The sequence below is a fragment of the Rattus norvegicus genome, chromosome 10 (genome assembly GCF_021556685.1).
Source record: "Rattus norvegicus strain SHRSP/BbbUtx chromosome 10, alternate assembly SHRSP_T2T, whole genome shotgun sequence".
In the NCBI taxonomy this organism is placed as follows: domain Eukaryota; kingdom Metazoa; phylum Chordata; class Mammalia; order Rodentia; family Muridae; genus Rattus; species Rattus norvegicus.
Window position 1 is genome coordinate 49,624,606 of NC_141543.1, and position 20,642 is coordinate 49,645,247.

Consider the following 20,642-nt stretch of genomic DNA (forward strand, 5'->3'; position numbering starts at 1 on the left):
TCTATCTTTCTGTATCTGTTGAGGCCTGTTATGACTGATTATATGGTCAATTTTGGAGAAAGTACTATGAGGTGCTGAGAAGAAGGTAAATCCTTTTGCTTTAGGATAGAATGTTCTATAAATATCTGTTAAGTCCATTTGGCTCATGACTTCTCTTAGTCTGTCTATGTCTCTGTTTAATTTCTGTTTCCATGATCTGTCCAGTGATGAGAGTGGAGTATTGAAATCTCCTACTATTATTGTGTGAGGTGCAATGTGTGTTTTGAGCTTTAGTAAGGTTTCTTTTATGTATGTAGGTTCCCTTGTATTTGGAGCATAGATATTTAGGATTGAGAGTTCATCTTGGTGGATTTTTCCTTTGATGAAGTGTCCTTCCTTATCTTTTTTGATGACTTTTGGTTGAAAATCAATTTTATTTGATATTAGAATGGCTACTCCAGCTTGCTTCTTCAGACCATTTGCTTGGAAAGTTGTTTTCCAGCCTTTCACTCTGAGGTAGTGTCTGTCTTTGTCTCTGAGGTGTGTTTCCTGTAGGCAACAAAATGCTGTGTCCTCATTGTGTATCCAGTTTGTTAATCTGTGTCTTTTTATTGGGGAATTGAGTCCATTGATGTTGAGAGATATTAAGGAATAGTGATTGTTGCTTCTTGTTACCTTCGAGATTATGTTTGTGTGCTTGTCTTCTCTTTGTTTTGTTGCAAAATGATTAGTTTCTTGCTTTTTCTAGGGTGTAGCTTGCCTCCTTGTGTTGGGTTTTACCATTTATTATCCTTTGTAGGGCTCGATTTTTAGAAAGATATTGTGTAAATTTGGTTTTGTCATGGAATATCTTAGTTTCTCCATCTATGTTAATTGAGAGTTTTGCTGGATACAGTAACCTGGGCTGGCATTTGTGTTCTCTTAGGGTCTGTATGACATCTGTCCAGGATCTTCTGACTTTCATAGTCTCTGGTGAGAAGTCTGGTGTAATTTTGATAGGTCTGCCTTTATATGTTATTTGACCTTTTTCTCTTACTGCTTTTAATATTTTTAATTGTTTTGTGCATTTGGTGTTTTGACTATTATGTGACGGGAGGAGTTTCTTTTCTGGTCCAATCTATTTGGAGTTCTGTAGGCTTCTTGTATGTTTATGGGCATTTCTTTCTTTAGGTTAGGGAAGTTTTCTGCTATGATTTTGTTGAAGATATTTACTGGTCCTTTGAGTTGGGAGTCTTCACTCTCTTCTATACCTATTATCCTTAAGTTTGATCTTCTCATTGTGTCCTAGATTTCCTGTATGTTTTGGACCAGTAGCTTTTCCCATTTTATATTATCTTTGACAGTTGTGTCGATGATTTCTATGGAATCTTCTGCTCCTGAGATTCTCTCTTCTATCTCTTGTATTCTGTTGGTGATGCTTGTATCTACGGCTCCTTGTCTCTTCCTTTGGTTTTCTATATCCAGGGTTGTCTCCCTTTGTGCTTTCTTTATTGCTTCTATTTCCATTTTTAATTCCTTTACCTGTTTGATTGTGTTTTCCTGTGATTCTTTCAGGGATTTTTTTGTTTCCTTTCTATAGACTTCTACTTGTTTATTTGTGTTTTCCTGCATTTCTCTAAGGGAGTTCTTTATGTCTTTCTCGAAGTCCTCCATCATCATGATCAAATGCGATTTTAAATCTAGATCTTGCTTTTCTGGTGTGTTTGGATATTCAGTGTTTGCTTTGGTGGGAGAATTGGGCTCCGATGATGCCATGTAGTCTTGGTTTCTGATGCTTGGGTTCCTGCGCTTGCCTCTCGCCATTAGGTTGTCTCTGGTGTTACCTTGTTCTGCTATTTCTGACAGTGGCTAGACCGTCCTATAGGCCTGTGTGTCAGGAGTGCTGTAGACCTGTTTTCCTGTTTTCTTTCAGCCAGTTATGGGAACAGAGTGTTCTGCTTTCAGGTTTGTAGTCGTTCCTGTCTACTGGTTTTCAGCTGTTCCTGTGGGCATGTGTCCTGAGTCCACCAGGCAGGTCACTTGGAGCAGAAAAGTTGGTCTTACCTCTGGTCTCAGGCCAGAAGTCGCTACTCAGGGCTGGGTTCCAGCTCTCCCTGAGGGCAGTAACCAGAAGGGCCTGCCCCTCCTTCTCTGGGGTCCCTGTGCACAGGGGGCCCAGATGGCCCTAGGCATTTTCCTCTAGAGTCAGAAATGTGGGCAGAGAGTAGTCTCCTCTGGTTTCCCAAGTGTGTCTGCCCCTCTGAAGGTCTAGCTCTCCCTCCCACTGGATTTGGGTGCAGGGAGCTCTTTGACCCGGTCCCTTCACATCCAGGCGCAGTCTAGACCACAGGGCAGAGTGCAGCTTGAGTGCCCCTATCTTCCTGTTCCCAGAGGCCCTATACAGTTTCCTCTTGGGCCAGGGATGTGGGCAAGGGTGGGCAGTACTGGAAGTCTCTCCTGCCCTGCAGTCTCAGGAATGCCCACATGTCTGGGCAATGAGCTCTCTCTCCCACGGGGTTTGGGAGCAGGGAGCTGTGGAGCCCAGGAAATTTATAGTAAGCACTGACTCGGGCAGATGCATGGTATTAAGCAGCTACTAATAGCACAAGAGACAGCCAACGGAGTGAGCAGTGCAGCATGAGAGACAACACTCACCAGCTATGGAGTCAACCGGGAATTAATATCCACAATGTATGAAGAACTTGACTTTTAACACTCAAGCCCAACCATATTTAAAAGAAGTACAAATATGTGACAAAACAAAACAAAGCAAAACAAAACCTTAGTCCTCAGAAAAACACAAATCCAAACTATGTTGGGATTTCCTCTCACCCCGCACAGAATGGCTACTGTCAAGAACGCAAATGTGAGGGAGATCAATCAGGGACCCACTGCTAGATGCAGTTGGTGAGAATGTGAATTAGCACAACTACTGTGGAAATGCCTGTGGTGATTCCTCACAAAACTGAAAGCAGAAGGTGTGATTCAGCCACTCCTGTGAGCATCCCCTAAGAATCTAGGCCAGCAACACAAAGGAAGTGAAAATCACCCATGAAAGCACAGCACACAGCTCTCACTATAAAGGGACTGGGCTGTCCCCTCCTTCCTTCCCACCCTGTTCTTGCAACAGGGTCCCTTATAGTCTAGGATAACCTTGAACTCCTTAATCCTCCTGACTCTGCCTCTAAGGGCAGAAATTATAGTGGACACCAACAAACCCGCAAGAGATGATATTTATTTTGAGCCAAATATGAATGAACCATGGTCCAGGAACACATTTGTGTGGTTTCCAATGACACAGGGCACTGTGGAAGTTATTTTCACATGATTCTTTTATAGTCACAGGAGAAAAGAAAGTCACAGGGGCTGGTGAGTTGGCTCAGTGGGCCAAGGCACCTGCCTCCAGGCCTGATTACTGGATTTTGATCCCCAGGATCCAAGTGGTGGGATGAGAAAAGTGACCCCTCACAGTTTCCTCTGATCTTGCCTGACATGTGTCATGGCACTAACACATGCATAGTACGCACACACATAAATGTAGTAATTTGGGGGCTGGAGAGATGGCTCAGCAGTTAAGAGCACTGACTGCTCTTCCAGAGGTCCTGAGTTCAATTCCCTGCAACCACATGGTGGCTCACAACCATCTGTAATGAGATCTGATGCCCTCTTCTGGTGTGTCTGAAGACAGCTACAGTGTACTCATGTACATAAAATAAATAAATCTTTAAAAAAAATAAATAAATGTAGTATTTTTAAAGGTATAAATCAATGTACTACTGTTCTTCAGATATGACAGATAATCCAAAGGCGTGTGGACAGAAGCATTTAGGGAATCAGAGCAAATGATAAACAGATTTATTGAAGAATCTGTTTTGTCTTAAAACATTGCAAGGAGAGATTCAGCAGGCAAATTCTCAGACAATCCTGAGAAGGACTGAGAAGTCTTTTAGACTAAGAGAACTTACTCAGTCTTACATGTAACTTGTGTGGCATCAGAATCTGAATAGATGCATTGCCAAACGCTTTCTCAAAATTGGCTGTTTGAGGTGAGGCACCATGGGGCACGAGAGGTTAGACTCCCAGCATTCATTTAGATGAGACTCCACACATCACTGATGTCAGGCTCCGAGTAGTCCGGATCTGATGTTAAAATATGGGAACGTCTGCTTCTGTTTCGGGCCATTTGGTTTTACACCTCCGCCTGACAGACCGGCCAGACCAAATCACTGATAAGGAACAAAGATTGTCTTCTGGAGCTTTAGAGCAGAGACTGGCATCGGGTGACATTAGTTGGCATTTGACTGATGGCTGATCTGTCCCAGTGCTGTAAGAGGTGCGGAAAGCAACTGTTGGGAGAGGTTGAGTGCTGGGTGGTGACAGCACGCGGTCACTGAGAGGCCCTCATTGGTGGGAGACAGCTGTCAATACCTAGTCATGGTTGATGTCCCCAAAAAATGTAAACAGACAAAAATCAAAGTCCCATATTATACACATTATACATATAATATGCATATTATACATTACCATTATTAAAGACTAATACCAAATACTAATGCAATGATGGACCTGTTTGTGTTCCACAACACAATCTAGTGATATTCTAACTTGATGGATGAATGAAGATAGCACGATATTAAAAGTGTTTTTCTGGCTGGGCAGTGGTGGCTCATGCCTTTAGCCTCAGTACTCAGGAGGCAGAGGAAGACAAATATTTATGAGTTGGAGACCAACATGGCCTCCAGGGTGAGTTTCAGGACAGCCAAGGCTACAGAGAAAGAGCCTGTCAAACAAAACAAAACAAAACAAAAACAAAAAAACAGCAAAAACAACAACAAAAAACCCACCAAAGGTGTCTTCGCTCTTAAGCTTCCATTATGCCTGTAAGACTTTTCATTTACAGCACAAGGTACTGCAATCCTAACGGCTGAGAGTCTCAGCTCCGAGCCCACGTGTTTTGACGTCACTTGCATTGCCTGTTGTGGCGGCTGGCCCAGAGCAGGCTGATTCTTCCAGAGGCACAGCTTCAGTCATGAGATCCCTGAAGGAAGGTGTTAGAAATCCAGTCTTCCCAGATCCAGTTGGGAAGCCATCAGTTGAGAATGCCAACAAACATCTGAATCCCTTAAAAGAAGAATTGTGTGAAGTCTATTGGCCAGTCCTTGCCTGGTCGATGTCCACGAGGCTGGGATGGAGCCACTATAGGAGGGGTCTAGACCTCCAGGACGGTTCACAACATAGGACATTCGATAAATGGTTTTACAAAAGGCCAGTGCCACCATACGGTTATTTGCAAGTTTCTTATAATCATATGGTTCCTTGGTGATTTGAGAGCATGGAGGGCCTTTTCTGGCTATCCTCAGATTTAAAACTTCTACTGCTAGGTCTAACCATTGACACTATTTTCTCTGGCTTGCAGCCTGAGATGGAGCTTAGCTAGTAACTCCTCTGTGGTGAACGCTTAGCTTCCTGCCATCTGCCTTCAGTAGTCCAGAGCTGAATGTGTAAAAGAGACGGTGAGGAAGCACAAGACCTTAGAGAAATAAGAGTTTTACCTGCTGGGGGAGATTAAAGGTGCAAGAGGCTTATGGAATATTGGCCCCTGGTAGGCTAGCTACCTTTAATAAACTTTTTTTTTCTTTTCCCACATGGCCAGCTTAGACAACATGGCCTTTCTCCCCACTTCTCCACGCTCATCCTCTAGGCTGCTGCTAGACTTACAGCTTGCCTATTTTGGGTTTTTTTTCTTTCACCTCCTGAATTGTCTCCGAGGCTTCTGTTCTCCCATTCTTTTACTAATGAGATTAAGGATCCCAAGAAGGGACCTTGATTTCCTGGGAATCATATGGTGGCTCCTCTGGAACTCCCCAGGTTGTCTGGTAACACTTTTTGCCCTACGTTTTAATTCTTTACTAAGTGGATAAAAGAATTTTCTTCCTGCATCCAGATAACATCAGTACTTTCTGCTGTGGACCTGTGGGCCCCTGACGGTAGGGTACTGAAGACCCCGGGGAAATCTTTGCTATGTATGGAGGCTAAGACTCTTGTAAGCCGAAAAGGAGGTCCTCTGGAGGTCCTCTAAACGATGGTGGCAAGGACAGGGGCAACATCTGAGGACCGTAGGCTCAGCCCAGGAGCAGGACACTTTCCCCAGTGAAGAGGCTGTTCTGCAAAGCTACACAGCTCCGCCCCCCTTCCCTCTGTCCACTGACCCATCTCTCACAGCAAGATTCCCAGGGCAGGAACAGCTATCAGCACAGCGTGTGGGGGAAAGTTCAAGACACGGCCCTTTAGTTGCTACAAAAATGCCGGAAGCCAGTGCAGTTGACACTGTACCTGCTGAGGTCAAGCTCTTTGGTGAGGCCCAGGAACCTGGGGACCACTTTCAGAGGACTTTGAAGAAAAGAGACTTCTCCGCTGCTTAGGGGCTTAGGGGCTTAGGAGCAAAGCTGCTGCAAGTGGAAATGGGGAGAACCAATGGGAACTTAGTGCAAATAAACTCCCTTCCACAAGGAAGGACTTTAAAAAAAAAAAAAAAAAAGCGCAAAAACTCTAAAGACACACAGATGTAGTGACGCACAAACTCCTGCAGAGGGCGCCAAGAGCTAGAAATTCCATTGAGCAAAATTGACCCTTCTGTTTTCTGCTTTTTTGTTTTTATTAATTTCATTCCGAGAGGGTGGCATGCACCGCTTTTCACTTCACCCCCTCTTTTCCTTTTTCCTTATACCTTTCTTTTTTGTTGAAGCTAAATTCACATAGCATAAAACAAACCAGGTTGGCACTTAAGACATTCACAATGTTTTTCAACTAGCACCTATCTCTAATCTGAAAATAAATTCAGTGCCTTAAAATAAAACCCCCAAATCACCGTGCAGCCCAACAGCTCCACACCCGATTCCATCCCCTCCTTTATCATGCCGTCTTAGCTGAATCCCTACTAGACTCTGCCTTTTATGCTCTCAGACTTAAGCTCTCAGACAGAGGCTGAGGCACGTGGCTGGGTGTCTCTGGCTCCCAGCTGGAGCCTCCGGACCACGCACCACCGTGGTTGGTGCAGCGCACGCAGGTCTGAGCAAATAATAAAAGAGGGCACGCTCTGACTCAGTCTCCGTGGGCCTGGGGGAAAACAGCCTAGACAGTGGACCCATTAAAATCCCGGCATTTGAGAGGCAAAAGCCGGAGGGGGAAACCTCTTTTGAAAATAACTTTAAATAAATGATAAAAAATGAATTCATTTTTAACTGATATATTAGGATTATGCATCATTATGAGTTACCTCTGATGTGATGACGTACACGTGTGTAACATCTAAATTGGGACGAGCACCTATTTCCTCAAACATTTGTTGTTTCTCTTTTTAAAAGGATATTTTATTATTATAAATTATGTGAATGTGTGGCTGAGTGCTAGTACACACAGAGGCCAGAGGTGTTGGATCCTCTGGAGCTAGAGGTATAGGTGGTTGTGAGCCACCCACCATATGCCCTAGGAACCTTACTTGAATCCTCTGGAATAGCAGCAAATACACTTAACCTCTGACCCATCTTCCAGCCCTGTCCACTGTTCCTATGTGTAATCTGCGCGTCTTGCTACTATGTAACACTTACCTCGGCATCCATTGATCAACCCTTCTTGTCTCCAAACTCCGCTCCACCCCATTCTACTCTCAACTTCTCTAAACTCAACATCTTAGTTTCCCTGTACTAATGGGATGGTGCCGTACTCATCTCTCTGTGCCCAGCTCATTTTACAATTAAAAAAAAAGAAAACCTCCAGTGCTGTCCCTCTTGTTGCAAATGATAGATTTCACTCTGCTCTGATTGCAGTTTCCCACTGCCTAGCCTTTCATCCTCCAGTGGAATAGATTTATTTAATTTCTCTTGGCTATCCAGACCAGGGCTGGCCAGGCAGTGTTGGCACACACCTTTAATCCCAGCATTTGGGAGGCAGAGACAGGTGGATCTCTGTGAGTTCAAGACCAGCCTGATCTACAGAGTGAGTACCAGGACAGGTAGGACTGTTAGATAGAGAGACACTGTCTGAGGGTGGGGGGAATGAGGCTGCAGTGAATGTGGGAGGCACCCGCCTTTTTTACATACTGGTGACGGGAAGTTTCATAGGGCAGTGTTATTTCTAATTTTTTTTTTTGAGGAATCTCAGTGGTTATTTCTCTGTGGTCGAGATGAGTCAATTCAAAGCAGATTAGAGTATATTAAAGGCAGGTTTATTGGGAAGCTGGTCTCAGGTGGGCGAGTTCACTGGCCCCAAGGACTAAGGCCAGGGAAAGTCACCATGAGGAACAGGTGGAGAGAAGAGAGAGAAAGAGACCAAAATGTCTGGATTATATAGGGAAAAGCCTCTGGGGAACGGTCACTACGGCCTCTAGGCAGGAAAGTTGAAGGTGGGGGCAGGGTATGCCAGGTCGGGACTGGGGGATGCTGGGAGAACCTGGAGGCCAGATCTGCTTTGATGTGTAAAATATGCATCTCAGTCCCTTGTCCCCGGGTTCGAAACCAAGCACTTAGTACTCTATCATGGCTACTCGGGGCTTGCTCTAGATACAGTCTAAGTCCTCCGGTCTGACTCACAGGGACCAGGGAGATGAGTTGCAGCCGTACTGTTGCCTAGCTACCACAATTCATATTTCCATGAGCGCCCCCTGGTGTTTGTACATAAAATAACTTGTTCACCAGAAGGTGCACCCCAAGGAGGCAAGGAGAAAAGAACTTGGGGCTGAACTTTCATATTAGCTCCTGGCCTAGAGCCCCTAAGAGTCCTACACCATCTGCTGTGTTAAAGTGAGCACTCCACCCTGCCGAGCCGAATGGCTCCCCTGGGAGCTCCTTTCTTATCCAAAGCCCCCAGGAACACAAGTCCACAAGAAGGAAGATTAGGTCAAATATAGCCTGGCCAGTACCTCACTCAAGTGACAAGTGTAAGACTGGCTCAGGTGACGCTTCCAGGACCTTACAGTGATGGGGCAGAGGGAAGAGATGAGGAAGGGTTTGCCCTGGATTTCTGGACAGGAGTCCCTACAAGCCGATGCCAAAATCGGGCCACTTTTGATACCAGGTCACAACGTTCCCAAAGGGAGCGGCACCAACGTGGCTGCTCTGAAGGTCTCACTAACGAGAGTTTATCTGAACTCCCCAACTCCTACGGCTGGCAGGGATCCCAGCACGGATAATGTCTGTCCATCTTCTTTGGGCTCCTGATGTCCTCAAGTTGGCCCAGCTGCCACCCTCCTACAGGCCACCTCCTTCATGGCCATGCCATCCCTTATCCCTCTTACCAGCATCTTTATCTTCTATGCTCAGTACAACTGGCCACGCCCCTTGGGGGGGTTGAGAGGTTGGGTTGTTTTTTTTTTTTTTTCCTTTTTTCTTTTTTCTGTTGCCACTGCCCTAAAGGTAAGAGTTGGTTATTTTCTGATGGCAGTAGCTGGACTCAACAGAAGCTGGTGAGCTTGTCTGTTCTTCCATTTCTAAGCTACCCTCACCTATTGCCAGAAGACAGGCTTGATCATTTGGATCGTGCCCTGTCTATCTGAAGTTTTCAGGGAACCAAACCAATTCCCTCAAAGTCATCAGAACCTGGAAAGCAGGCAGCAAACTCAGAGGTAAGTGAGTGGGGTGTTTTTGTTTTGTTTTGTTTTTTCTCATCCCTGCCAAGGAGGGAGTTGTATCCTCTAACCCTAGCTGGAGAGTTCTTTCAGGGTAATTGAACAGTGAGAGGTGTTATAGGGTCTTGATGACCCAAGAATTGCTATTGGAGCTAGATTTTCTCCATGTAACTGCAAAGGGCAAGAGCTTGGCTAAAAAGTCACACAAGGGTGGGTGGCGAAGTGTGGTTCACTCACACACAGGGTCAGCCTCAAGACTCTGCAGGTGGAATCTGTGGGAAACGACCCTGTTTCTAGAACCAAGAATTCATGTGGTGGGTGAGTGAACAGCCATCTCTCCTAAGCGGTTTCTCCATTCTCCTATTAGATTCCTAGCTTCTCTCTCACCATAACTAACATGTATCTAATTCTGTGTGTCCCCCATAGATATGGCCAGGGCACACCATGGAGATGCTACTCTGCCAAGCATCTTGGTCAACTTCATCTTCCTGCAACTCCTGACTTCTGGATATGGTAGGACACCCCTCCCTTTCTGACCCTAGGGGTGCCCAGAGTCAGGCTGAGGCTTACAACGAAGCCCAGGACTAAGGGTAACTCACAAAGAGGAAAATGGGGCCCACGGGGAGCCCCTGCCTCCTGCATGTGCCCTAACCTAACCCTTCCGTTTGCTTCTCTAAGGAAAATCAGATTTCCGTGTCCTTGGACCTCCTGACCCACTTCTGGCCACAGTTGGGCAAGACAAAGAGTTGCCTTGCAAACTGTCACCCAACATCAGCGCTGAGGGCATGGAGCTGAGGTGGTACAGGGACAAGCCCTCGTCAGCTGTGCACGTGTACAAGAACGGGAAGGATGTGTACGACGAACAGATGACGGAATATAAGGGAAGGACCACGTTCAACGGCAACCGTGTGGCCAGGGGAGAGGCCGCCGTGAAGATACACAATGTCACCATGTTTGATAATGGGACGTATCACTGCGTCTTCAAGGAGCACACATCCTACGACCAGGCCACACTGTGGCTGAAGGTGGCAGGTGAGGGTTGGGGGGGGGGGGTCTTCTACTCCACTGAAGAGCTTCTCTCAGCATCAGCCAGGACCCCAGACATTGATCTCCAGAGTCCTGAGTCCTAAAGCTGGAGAGGCCTTGGTGACACCTGCTTCCAAGCAAAGCTATTTTTCCCACAGGCTCTGTGCATCTGTAGTTCCAAAGAGAAAGTGGTTTCCCATCTGCTATCTCTTCTTCTAGTATCAAAAAGAGAGCACAGATGTGGGGGGAGGGAGTCAAAGTGTGGAAACAGCTGGGAAGTGGAAAGAGAGAGACCACCTTGAGGAAGAGTCAGAAACAGAAGAGCAGTGAACAGGAGACAGAAACAAAGGGAGGAGGAGAACAGTGGGAAAGGCAGGGACACGGAGATAACAGCGAAACAGGGAGAAAGACAGAGAGCCTGAAACCACTAGGGATGGGGAAAGTGAGCGGGAGACAGGAGGGAGACTGGGGTTGTTTGTAGCTATGGAGAAGTTTTTCTAGATGACAGACCCTAGCTCTTTCCTCGTCTCATATTAGTAGGAAGCTTCGGGGTGTTTCCTTAACTCCCCACCCCCGTTTCTCTCAACTGTTTTATTTGGGATTGAAGGTGCTGCATTAGTGATGTCATCACACAGACAGGTGGTCCGTGAAAATTGTAGAACTTACTAAACCCCTGAAAAACCTCCCTCCCCGCCCCCACCCCCAGCATCAACTGTAGCTGCAGGATCTGAGCTGATGTCTCTTCCTTCAGGGCGGGGCTCATCCCCCAGAATCCGTGTGACTAACACCCAGGACAAAGGCATCCAGGCAGAGTGCACCTCAGCGGGCTGGTACCCAGAGCCCAAGGTGGAGTGGCTGGACCTCAAAGGACGACCAGTGCCTGCTGAAACTCACTTCTCAGTTTCAACCAGCACTGGCCTCCTGGCTGTGCTATCCATTGCGACTCCCCAGGACAGGGCTGTGGGGGGGCTGACTTGCTCCATCTCCAATCCCCTGCTCCCGGGGAAGGTGACTGAGACTTACCTGCTTGGTGAGTATCTGTTCAGTTCTACCATCAAAGACATCAGAACCAGGCCCTGGGTGCCAGGGATGTTAGAAGAAGGCTATGCAGGCAGAACCAGAGAAGTTCCTCCCTTCAGCCTGGCAAAGAGGGTCACAAGGATGTTGGTTTCCAAGACATTGTAGAGATAGGGATGCAGGGATATCCACTAGGGAAGCAAGAAAGATACACCCCGATACTGGGAAAGATACACCCCGATACTGGCTTTTTCGTTGCTCCTGTTGTTTTAATAGATCTTGGGGTTTTTTTAGAGAAGTTTTAATTGATGGCAAATTTAATCAGAAAGTGCATAGACTTTCTTACTTTAAAAAAATGTTTCTTTTTATTTTATGTGTGTGGATGTTTTACTGAGTGTGTGTACGTACAGTGTGTGTCTGCAGTGCCCCTGGAACTGGAGTTACAGATGGCTGCAGTGAGACGCCATGTGGGTGCTGGAAATGGGACCAGGGTCCTCAGGGAGGGCAGCAGAGCTCCTAACCACTGAAATGTCTCTCCAGCCCCTGGATTTTCTATATACCTCACCTCACGGTCATAACTCTCCCAGTTATGAACATCCAGAAAGGGAACATCACAGGAACGAACAGGCAAGACCCAGCAGGCTCACTCAGCAGGGTGAGGGCTCGCCAGTGCTGGGCGCTCTGGGGTGTGGACACAGGAGGGTATCTACTCACCGGTACTGCACACTGCCTGCAACTCCCCTACACTCCCTCCTCCTACTTAATTCCTGGAGAACCTGGACCTTCTTTTCTTTCTTCACATTTTCCTTTCCATGATTCACCTTTGCCTGGTGTCTTAGTTACTGTTCTGTTGCTGCGAGGAGACACCATGACCAAGGCAACTTAGATTGGGGGTAAGCATTTAATTGGGGGTTTGCTTACAGTTTCAGAGGGTTAGTCCTTTATCATCATGGCAGGAACCATGGTGGCAGGCAAGCAGGCAGAAATGGTGCTGGAGTAGTAGTTGAGAGACCAAGTTGCAGGCTGACAGACAGACACTGAACCTGGCATGGGATTTTGAAACCTCCGAGCCCAACCCCAGTGACACACCTCCTTCAACAAGGCCACACCTCCTAATCCTTCCCAAACAGTCCCACTAACTGGGACCAAGCACTCAAACATATAATCTTTTTTTTTAATATTTATTTATTATGTATACATCATACAGCTTTCTGCCTGCATGTATGCCTGCAGGCCAGAAGAGGGCATCAGCTCTCAATACGAATGGTTGTAAGCCACCATGTGGTTGCTGGGAATTGAACTTAGGACCTCTGAAAGAGCAGACAGTACTCTTAACCTCTGAGCCATCTCTCCAACCCCAAACATATAATCTTATAGAGGCCATTCTCATTCAAACCACCACACTTAATAAATCATTTCTGTGGGACTGAATAACTGTTCCACCACCGGGATAGATGACAGTTTACCTGTTTAGCTACTTAAGGATATATTTAGCTTGTCATTTAAAGTTTTATTTCTTTAAAATCCTTGTTTTGTTCTTTGACTTTTTGAAAAAGGTTATCACTTGTGTAACCCTGACTGGCCTGGAACTCACGATGACCATCCTAGTCACGGGGCTCTACCCTCAGGACTGTCCCATCTCCTGCCTGCATCACCATCCAAGAGGCTGGGGTTTCAATGTTTTGGGGTATACAAACATTCAGGCTGTAGCACTGTGTATTGGAAGACAATTCACTTTTTTCTGAACCCTTTTTAGAAAGGTCTATAAATATTGTGTTCCTTGACTTTGGAATGGTGTGTGTGTGTGTGTGTGTGTGTGTGTGTGTGTGTGTGTGTGTGTTTTCACGACCTGTTATTCCTGATGCCTTTGGAATCCCCTTAGCCCCCCTATCCAGAAGACTTCTGTCCACGGAAATCGGACCAGCTCTGCCTTTGATCCTCACGGCACTAGGGCTGGTCTCGGCAGCAATCGCCTGTGCCTTTGGGAAATGCCACACAGAAGAGCAAAAAACAAGTGAGGAGGAAGAAGAACCGGGAGCTGGGGATGAGGATGAGCTCTTTCATGGTGAGTGAGCCCTGACTCTCGCACCACAGACCTGCATGCCAAGCTCTGCTCTGGGGCTGTGTCTTTGTGGCACCCAAACCGGCAAGGACAGAATGAATGGCTAGTAGGGCTATCCCAGCTACAGCCCTCCCAGTGAAAACCCTTCACCACCAAGACAGTCCTTGGTCAGTTATTCTTCACACATAATTCTGGGCAGACTACAGGGCCTCCTTCTGGGAAATGGGTAGACAAGAGCTTAAAGCTTGGGTTTGCCCTTTTTCCACTACTGAAACAAAACACCCGAAGCTGGGTAGAGGAATGTTTATTTAGCTCACATTTTGGGACCTAAATTTCCAAGATCAGGTGGTTCGTGTGTCGAGGGCTCCCTGACTATGTCGTATCACGCTGGACAGCAAGACAGAAGAAACAAGGATTTGGGGGACATATGGGAACTAACCAGGGTCCTCAGAGAACTAAACGATCTTCCCATGAATTCATTACCTTGGATGAAGCTCTGAGTCTTAAAACTTCCCCACCCACTACTACTCACACTGAAGACCAGGCTTCTAACACACAAAGCCTGAAGACACATGCCAGTCACATGCAATCCACGGAAAAGCCCACATGTGGAGTGCTGGCTGTGGGGTGTGAGTGTGAATTCCAAGTGTTCTCTCTGCTGGAGATGGTCTCTGTGTCGATTCCTCTCTCTGTGTCTCTGTCTCTCCCACACAGAGCCTGGCCTCTGACCTGGCTTTAGTGCACACTGGGAGCTCTTCAAGTATCCCACATCCCTGCCTCCCTCACTGCTTGGGACATGGGGAGCAATTTAAATGGGGACAGTAAATGATTTCTAGAGAGGGATGGGGAAGCTTTCATGTAGGAGACAGAGCTTGGATCCACTCATCCACACAGGGCCAAGAGGGCAAAAGCCCCATGTCTAAGACTTTCTTTTCTCTACAGTGAGTCTGTCCCTGGACCCTGAAACCGCCAGTCCCAAACTCATGGTGTCCGAAGATCAGAAAAGCGTGAAGCGGCTGCTCTTTGACCTGGATGTGTCCCCCAATTCCAGGAGATTTGACCAGGACCCCTGCATCCTGGCTCAAGAGAGATTTGAGGCAGGGAGACATTACTGGGAAGTGGAGGTTGGGAATAGGAGGGCCTGGATTCTAGGTGTGTGTCTGGAGAGTTTGGTTCGGGAAGGAAGGATCCCCAAGTCACCCCAGCATGGCCTCTGGGCACTAGAGTTTTACAAGGAGAAACTCCAAGCCCTCTCTTACCCCAGGACTTGCCTGTCTCCTGCAGAGCCCCTCCGGCGGGTGGGCATCCTCTTAGACTTTGAAGCAGGGGAAATCTCCTTCCGTAATTCAACCAATGGCTCCCTGATCTATGTGTTCTCTGGGTTGTCCTTTTCTGGTCCTCTACAGCCATTCTTCTGTCTCTGGACCCATGACCCCAGACCCCTAACCATCTGCTCAGTGGTCAGGGAGACCAAAGAAGACACAGGAGTCTCTGGAGGTCCTGACCTCCCTGGGGACTCCTGAGATGTCCTTAAGAGAGAAAAGTGTCTGCCCTCTTGCGGCCCCTAGCTCCTGGTATTATTTATCCCATTCCTATATAAAGATATGATAAGACACCAGGGGCTGGATATGCTCCCTCTGCCAAACCCTGTGCCAGATGCTGACACCGCCTGCCAGGGTCAGAGATTTCTGAAGGTGTTGCAATTTGGAGATGAGGCACTGAAAAATATTGTGGTTACGGGGATTCATTGATGTACCTTAACCCCAGAGATCTGGTATTCTTATAAGAGGGGAGAGTAGGACTTGGAGAGATGTCAGTCACTAGTCAAGGAGACCAGCAATGCCCTGGTCCCATATTTGTAGCCCCTGGGACTTAGAAAGTGGTTCCTGCCAAGTGATAATCGTGTGAATCTCCTGTGTTGAGTTTGTTATGGCTGCCCTCTCTCAGTGAGGCAAACTATACAGTCAGCACACCAGGGGGCATTTTCGCCATGCTCTTAGAGTCATGTGTGCAGGTGTGTATGTATGTATGTATGTATGTATGTATGTATGTATGTATGTATGCATGCATGCATGCATGCATGTATGCACGTATGTATACATGTATGCATGAATGTATGTATGTATGCATGCATGCATGTATGCATGTATGTATGTATGCATGTATGTAGAACGGCCAGCCCGGTGGTGGCTGTGTTGTGGTTGCATAGCAAATGGTAGTCTTACCCTTCCTTCTCACTCTCCCTCCACCTTGTCCATCTCTCACGCACCCACTTCTTTTCTTTCCTCTCTCTCCTTCCCACCTTCTCTTTCCTTCTGTTCAATGACTTTCTTATTTTGAATTGCGTAGATGTGTGTATCTGTGCAAATGTGTGCAGTGCCCAGGAGGCCAGAGGGCAGCATCCGATCCCCTGGAACTGGAGTTAGAGAGGCTATGAGCTGACAGTGGGTGCTGGGCACCAAACTCAGGTCTGACTGCAGAAGCAGTCAGAACCCTTAATCCTAGAACCATCTCCCCAGCCCCTCCCCTTCTCTCTTTTCTCTCTCCTCCAATCTATTTCTACCTAAATCTCTCTCTCTTTCCCCATGGCAGACTAGTTCAAGCCACACAAAGGCAAAGGTGTCAAGATCCCTAAAGCTTTGGTCAGAGTCCACTGAGGACAGAAACCACATCCACATATTGACAGAGAAAACAAACTAGAAGTGGGCTTTAATGGGCACCTGAGAACACAGGAGCACAGACAGACACTGGAACCTCGGCTGCCTGAGAACCTTCCACTCCAAGACTGCAGCCGTAAGGAGAAAAGAACCCAGGCAGCGGGGTGCTGTTTCACAGTGCTCGTTCCATAGGGACTGAGAAAATGCTGTCTGGCTGTCTGGCTGTCTGTCTGTCTGTCTAGTGCTGTAAAGCTGGTGGCCCCAAGAGAAAGAGTCACACTATCCACCCAGACCCAACATTTCCTCTTGCTGCTTGTTGCAAGTTCAAGCAGGGTGATGGATCTGTGTGGTGGTCAGGACCGCACTCCAGGGGGCCTGGGCTTTAGGTTAGGAGCTCTGGACTAAAAGCCACTAATGACTCCTCCCTTAACATTCTGGAGACCAGAAGTCTGAACTGAAGTGTTGTCAGGGTTGCCTTCTCCTGAAAGCATGGGAAAAATCTAAACCAGGCCTCCCCCTTAGTGTCTGGTGGAGTCCAGGCCTCCTTAGCTAGCAGGCACGCCACTGCAAATGCTGCCCCTATCTGTCATGGGGCCAGCTCTTCCCTGTTTCTCCTCAACATTTTTCTCTTAGCAATCCAACTCACAGCCCATGTTAGCACAGGCTGGCTCCACCCAGAGGTTTGGAACTTGATTGCATCTGCAAGGACCTTTTTCTCCAAAGGATCCTGGTGTGAGAGGTCCTGACTCCCAGCTATCTGGGGGGGAGGGGGGGTGAGGGAGAACACTCAACCTACTCCATAGTGGGTTGGGGTTGACAGGCACTGGCCGAGTGGTGGGCACCCCATTTTGCATTGGAATGCCTCCTCATAATGAGGAGATCATGGTCCCTAAGGACTGTAGTAGTCTGTACATGTGTAAGAGAGACAAGGTCTTCAGACCTTGATCACCTAGTGTTTCAGGTTCACAGTCAAGAGCAGTTGTGGTGAGTCAGTGGATTAGCAAGGAAATGTCACAAGCACAGGTGGCCCCTGAGCTGGGCTTTGGAGAGAGGCTGGCATATATGGAAAGGGAGAAGAGATGGACTCAGTAAAAGACCCCTAGCCTCATCACCTGCATGTTACAGTTTTTCAACCTCGGGGTAATAATGTTTTAACTTTTCCCCTTATCAGTGAGATACTTATATGTAACAAATTTGCTAGATTTAAAAAATGTGTACATCAGAGAGTCACCTGCCTCTGCCTCCTGAGCTCTGGAACTAAAGGCATGGGCCACCACTGACTGGCTAGGGGATGTTTTGGTCTTTTTTTTTTTTTTTAAGATTTTTGTATTTTATTTATGTGGGTGTTTTGTCTGTGTGCATGTCTGTACACCAGGAGGCGACACATGCCTTTAATCTCAAAAGGCAGACAGATTTCTGAGTTTGATGCCAGCCTCGTTTGTAGAGTGAGTTCCAAGACAGGCAGGGCTACACAGGGAAACAAACAAAACCCAAAACTTTACGTGTCTGTCTCTCTCATGTGTGTGTGCATGTGTGTGCGCGTGTGTGTGCGTGTGCATGTGTGTGTGCATGTGCCTGTGGAAGCCAGCACACTGAAGCTTGCAGCTACAGGTAAGGCATTTATGAACGGCCCGCCATGGCTGCTGGAGTCAGCACTCCTGTGCTTACGATGGAGCAGTAGGTGCTCCTAATTGCTGAACCATCTCTCCAGCTCCAGGCGCTCTTGTTTGAAGGGTGTAGCATGGGGAACAGAATGTACAGTCACATGGTAGCACGATCAAGAGTTCGGAGTCTTTCTCCCTAAAAGTTCCCTTGGACCTGCTGGAACTTGATCCCCACGTACGACTCCACCCTAGCCTAGGCACTGACCCTGTAGATTGTGTGTTTGTTTTGATTTTTCCCTTTCTCCTCGTTGGACTTCATTTGAAGTCAGTCCTTTTAAGCTGTGGAGTATTACTGATACCACTGAGTTGAGAACGTTCATTTTCTCTTGTTCTACGTGATGCGGCTCCGAAATGATCCCTTTTCGCCTGTTCTGGAATTTAAAATAAGTGTAATCATACTATCATTAAAAAAATAAAAAAGTCGGGGCTGGGGATTTAGCTCAGTGGTAGAGCGCTTACCTAGGAAGCGCAAGGCCCTGGGTTCGGTCCCCAGCTCCGAAAAAAAAGAACCAAAAAAAATAAAAAAATAAAAAAGTCTGTGTTCATTTCCTGTTTTCATAACAAAATACCTGTAGCTGGGAGACATGAACGTTTCTTAGCTCACGTTTATGGGAAGCTCATAGGAAGACAACCGGAAGAACCCAAAGTGGCTGGCTGCCCCCTTTGCACCATCCAATCATCAAACAGCTTTTCTCGCTGCTCCCGCCCTAGTTAGGCTTTTGTTCTGTTGTCAACGTGACACAGGGTGGTTATGGGAAGAGACTCAACCGAGAACATGCATCCATCAGACTGCCTGCAGGCGAGACTGGAGAGCATTTTCTTGATGATTGACGTGGGCGGGCCCCGTGGATCCCTCCCACGTGGATGCTGCCACCTCCGAGCAGGTGGTCCTGGGTGCAGAGAAGGCAGGCTGAGCAGTCTAGCGAGCAGCGCTCATTCATGGCTTTTGCTTCAGTTTCTGCCCTACTTTTCTCTTCATGATGAATTATGCCTGTGAGTGTGAAATCCTTCACGTTGCTTTTGGTCGTGGTATTTTATCACTGCAATAGAAAAGCAAAGCATAACTTCTCAGTTCCCTTATGCCGGCTGGACCTGCCTGAGTGAGAAACGCCCCACAGGCTCATGTGTCTGAACACCGGGTCCCGGGTTGGCGATGCTGTTTGGGAAGAGTTAAGAGCTGGGGCCTTATAGAGGACTTCTGTTATTGGGGGCAGGTTTTGAGGGTTTATAGCTTTAATCCACATCCGGTTTGTCCTCTTTGTTTCCTATGTGTGGCCGAAAAGGGATCCTTTAGCTTCCTGATCCAGCTGCCTACTGCCATGTCTCTCCTGCCAATACGGACCCTCCCTCTGAAACTGTTAGCCTAAGGAAAACTTTCTTCAATTTCTTCTGGTCCTGACATTTTATCACAGGAACTGAAAAGTAGCTAACGCAGCAGCTGAACAGGGAGGCAGAGTCCAGCTTTCTCTTGTTTTCTTGTGAGTTGAGATAACTAAGCTAGACTGGACCTTGGGTTCTCCCGCTTCTACCTCTGGAGTGCCAGTACTGGTTTAGGACGGAGCTTTGCATCCAGGCTTTTCTGTTTGCCGACCCTAGCTCCAGCGAGGCTCCGACCACACTGGGTAATGGCCGACCACACTAGTGGGGTGGGCTCTTCACCTGCTTATCACTTCTTCAGTGCACTGTCATGGAGACACAGCGCAACAGTATGTCACCAAGTGACTGGGCATCACTGCTCAATTCTGCTGGCACCACCATGGCTGGCTCACCCAGACTTCATGGAAAGGTAGAAGGGTGGCATCTCTGTCTGTGAGCACACCCAGTGGATCCCATGGGACCTTTAGCCTTTTACAACGTTGCTCTATCCCGTTGCTATAAAGCCATTCCCCCCCATCCTATTCCCTGTCTTCCCTTAATTCCACTTTCTCTCTCTCTCTCTCTCTCTCTCTCTCTCTCTCTCTCTCTCTCTCTCTCTGGTGTGTGTGATGTGTGTGTGTGTGTGTGTGTGTGTGTGTGTGTGTGTGTGTGTGTGTGTTCTGCCTGCATGGCGTTTGTGTACCAGTGTACCATGTGCATGCAGTGCTCACAGAGCCTGGATCTCCCGGAGCTGAATACAGAATACATAAAGAACATTGTGATCATCTCATGTGAGTGCCACAAACCAAACCGTGGGCCTCGGAAGAGCAGCCGGAGTTCCTGACCACTGAGCCATCTCCTCTTGCCTAACTATGATCCACATTTATCAGTAAAATAGTCGGCCACAAATATTCTCAAAAATGATGACCACTTTAGGGGAGGGTGAAAAGCAGCGGGCTCTAAACACAGGGAGTGCTCGCTTCCACCTCTCACAATCTTAAAATTTACAAATTGATGGGAATGGGCTAAAAACTCAAATACTTTAATCAAGAGTAAGTATTAGTATGCACTAGTATGCATGTTTTATTTTTTATCCTAATGTGGATGTAATGAAATAGCAATGGGAGATACTGCAGTGTAAATTTTCTCCAAGGAGAGCACCAGATCAAAAGGGTGATGTTTAGATAAACACTTGAGGGGCCTAATTCCTTTGCTCTTTGGCAGAAGCTGGAATTAAATCAAGGAACTGGCACCTGCTGGTTTTGTTTTGGTTTTATTTT

The 20,642-nt window shown here is 47.2% G+C and overlaps 1 protein-coding gene across 2 annotated transcripts; it reads left to right on the forward strand.

The window, feature by feature from the left end:
* The first annotated feature begins 9,273 nt into the window (after window positions 1–9,273).
* Window positions 9,274–18,543, forward strand: Btnl10 (butyrophilin like 10). 2 transcript variants are annotated; one of them, NM_001430252.1, is given in 7 exon segments: window positions 9,274–9,577; window positions 10,007–10,093; window positions 10,259–10,612; window positions 11,358–11,636; window positions 13,506–13,688; window positions 14,628–14,782; window positions 16,278–18,543. In NM_001430252.1, coding segments are annotated over 6 exon segments (1,164 nt in total). In that variant the 5' UTR covers window positions 9,274–9,577; window positions 10,007–10,008; the 3' UTR covers window positions 16,386–18,543.
* Window positions 18,544–20,642: the final 2,099 nt, after the last annotated feature.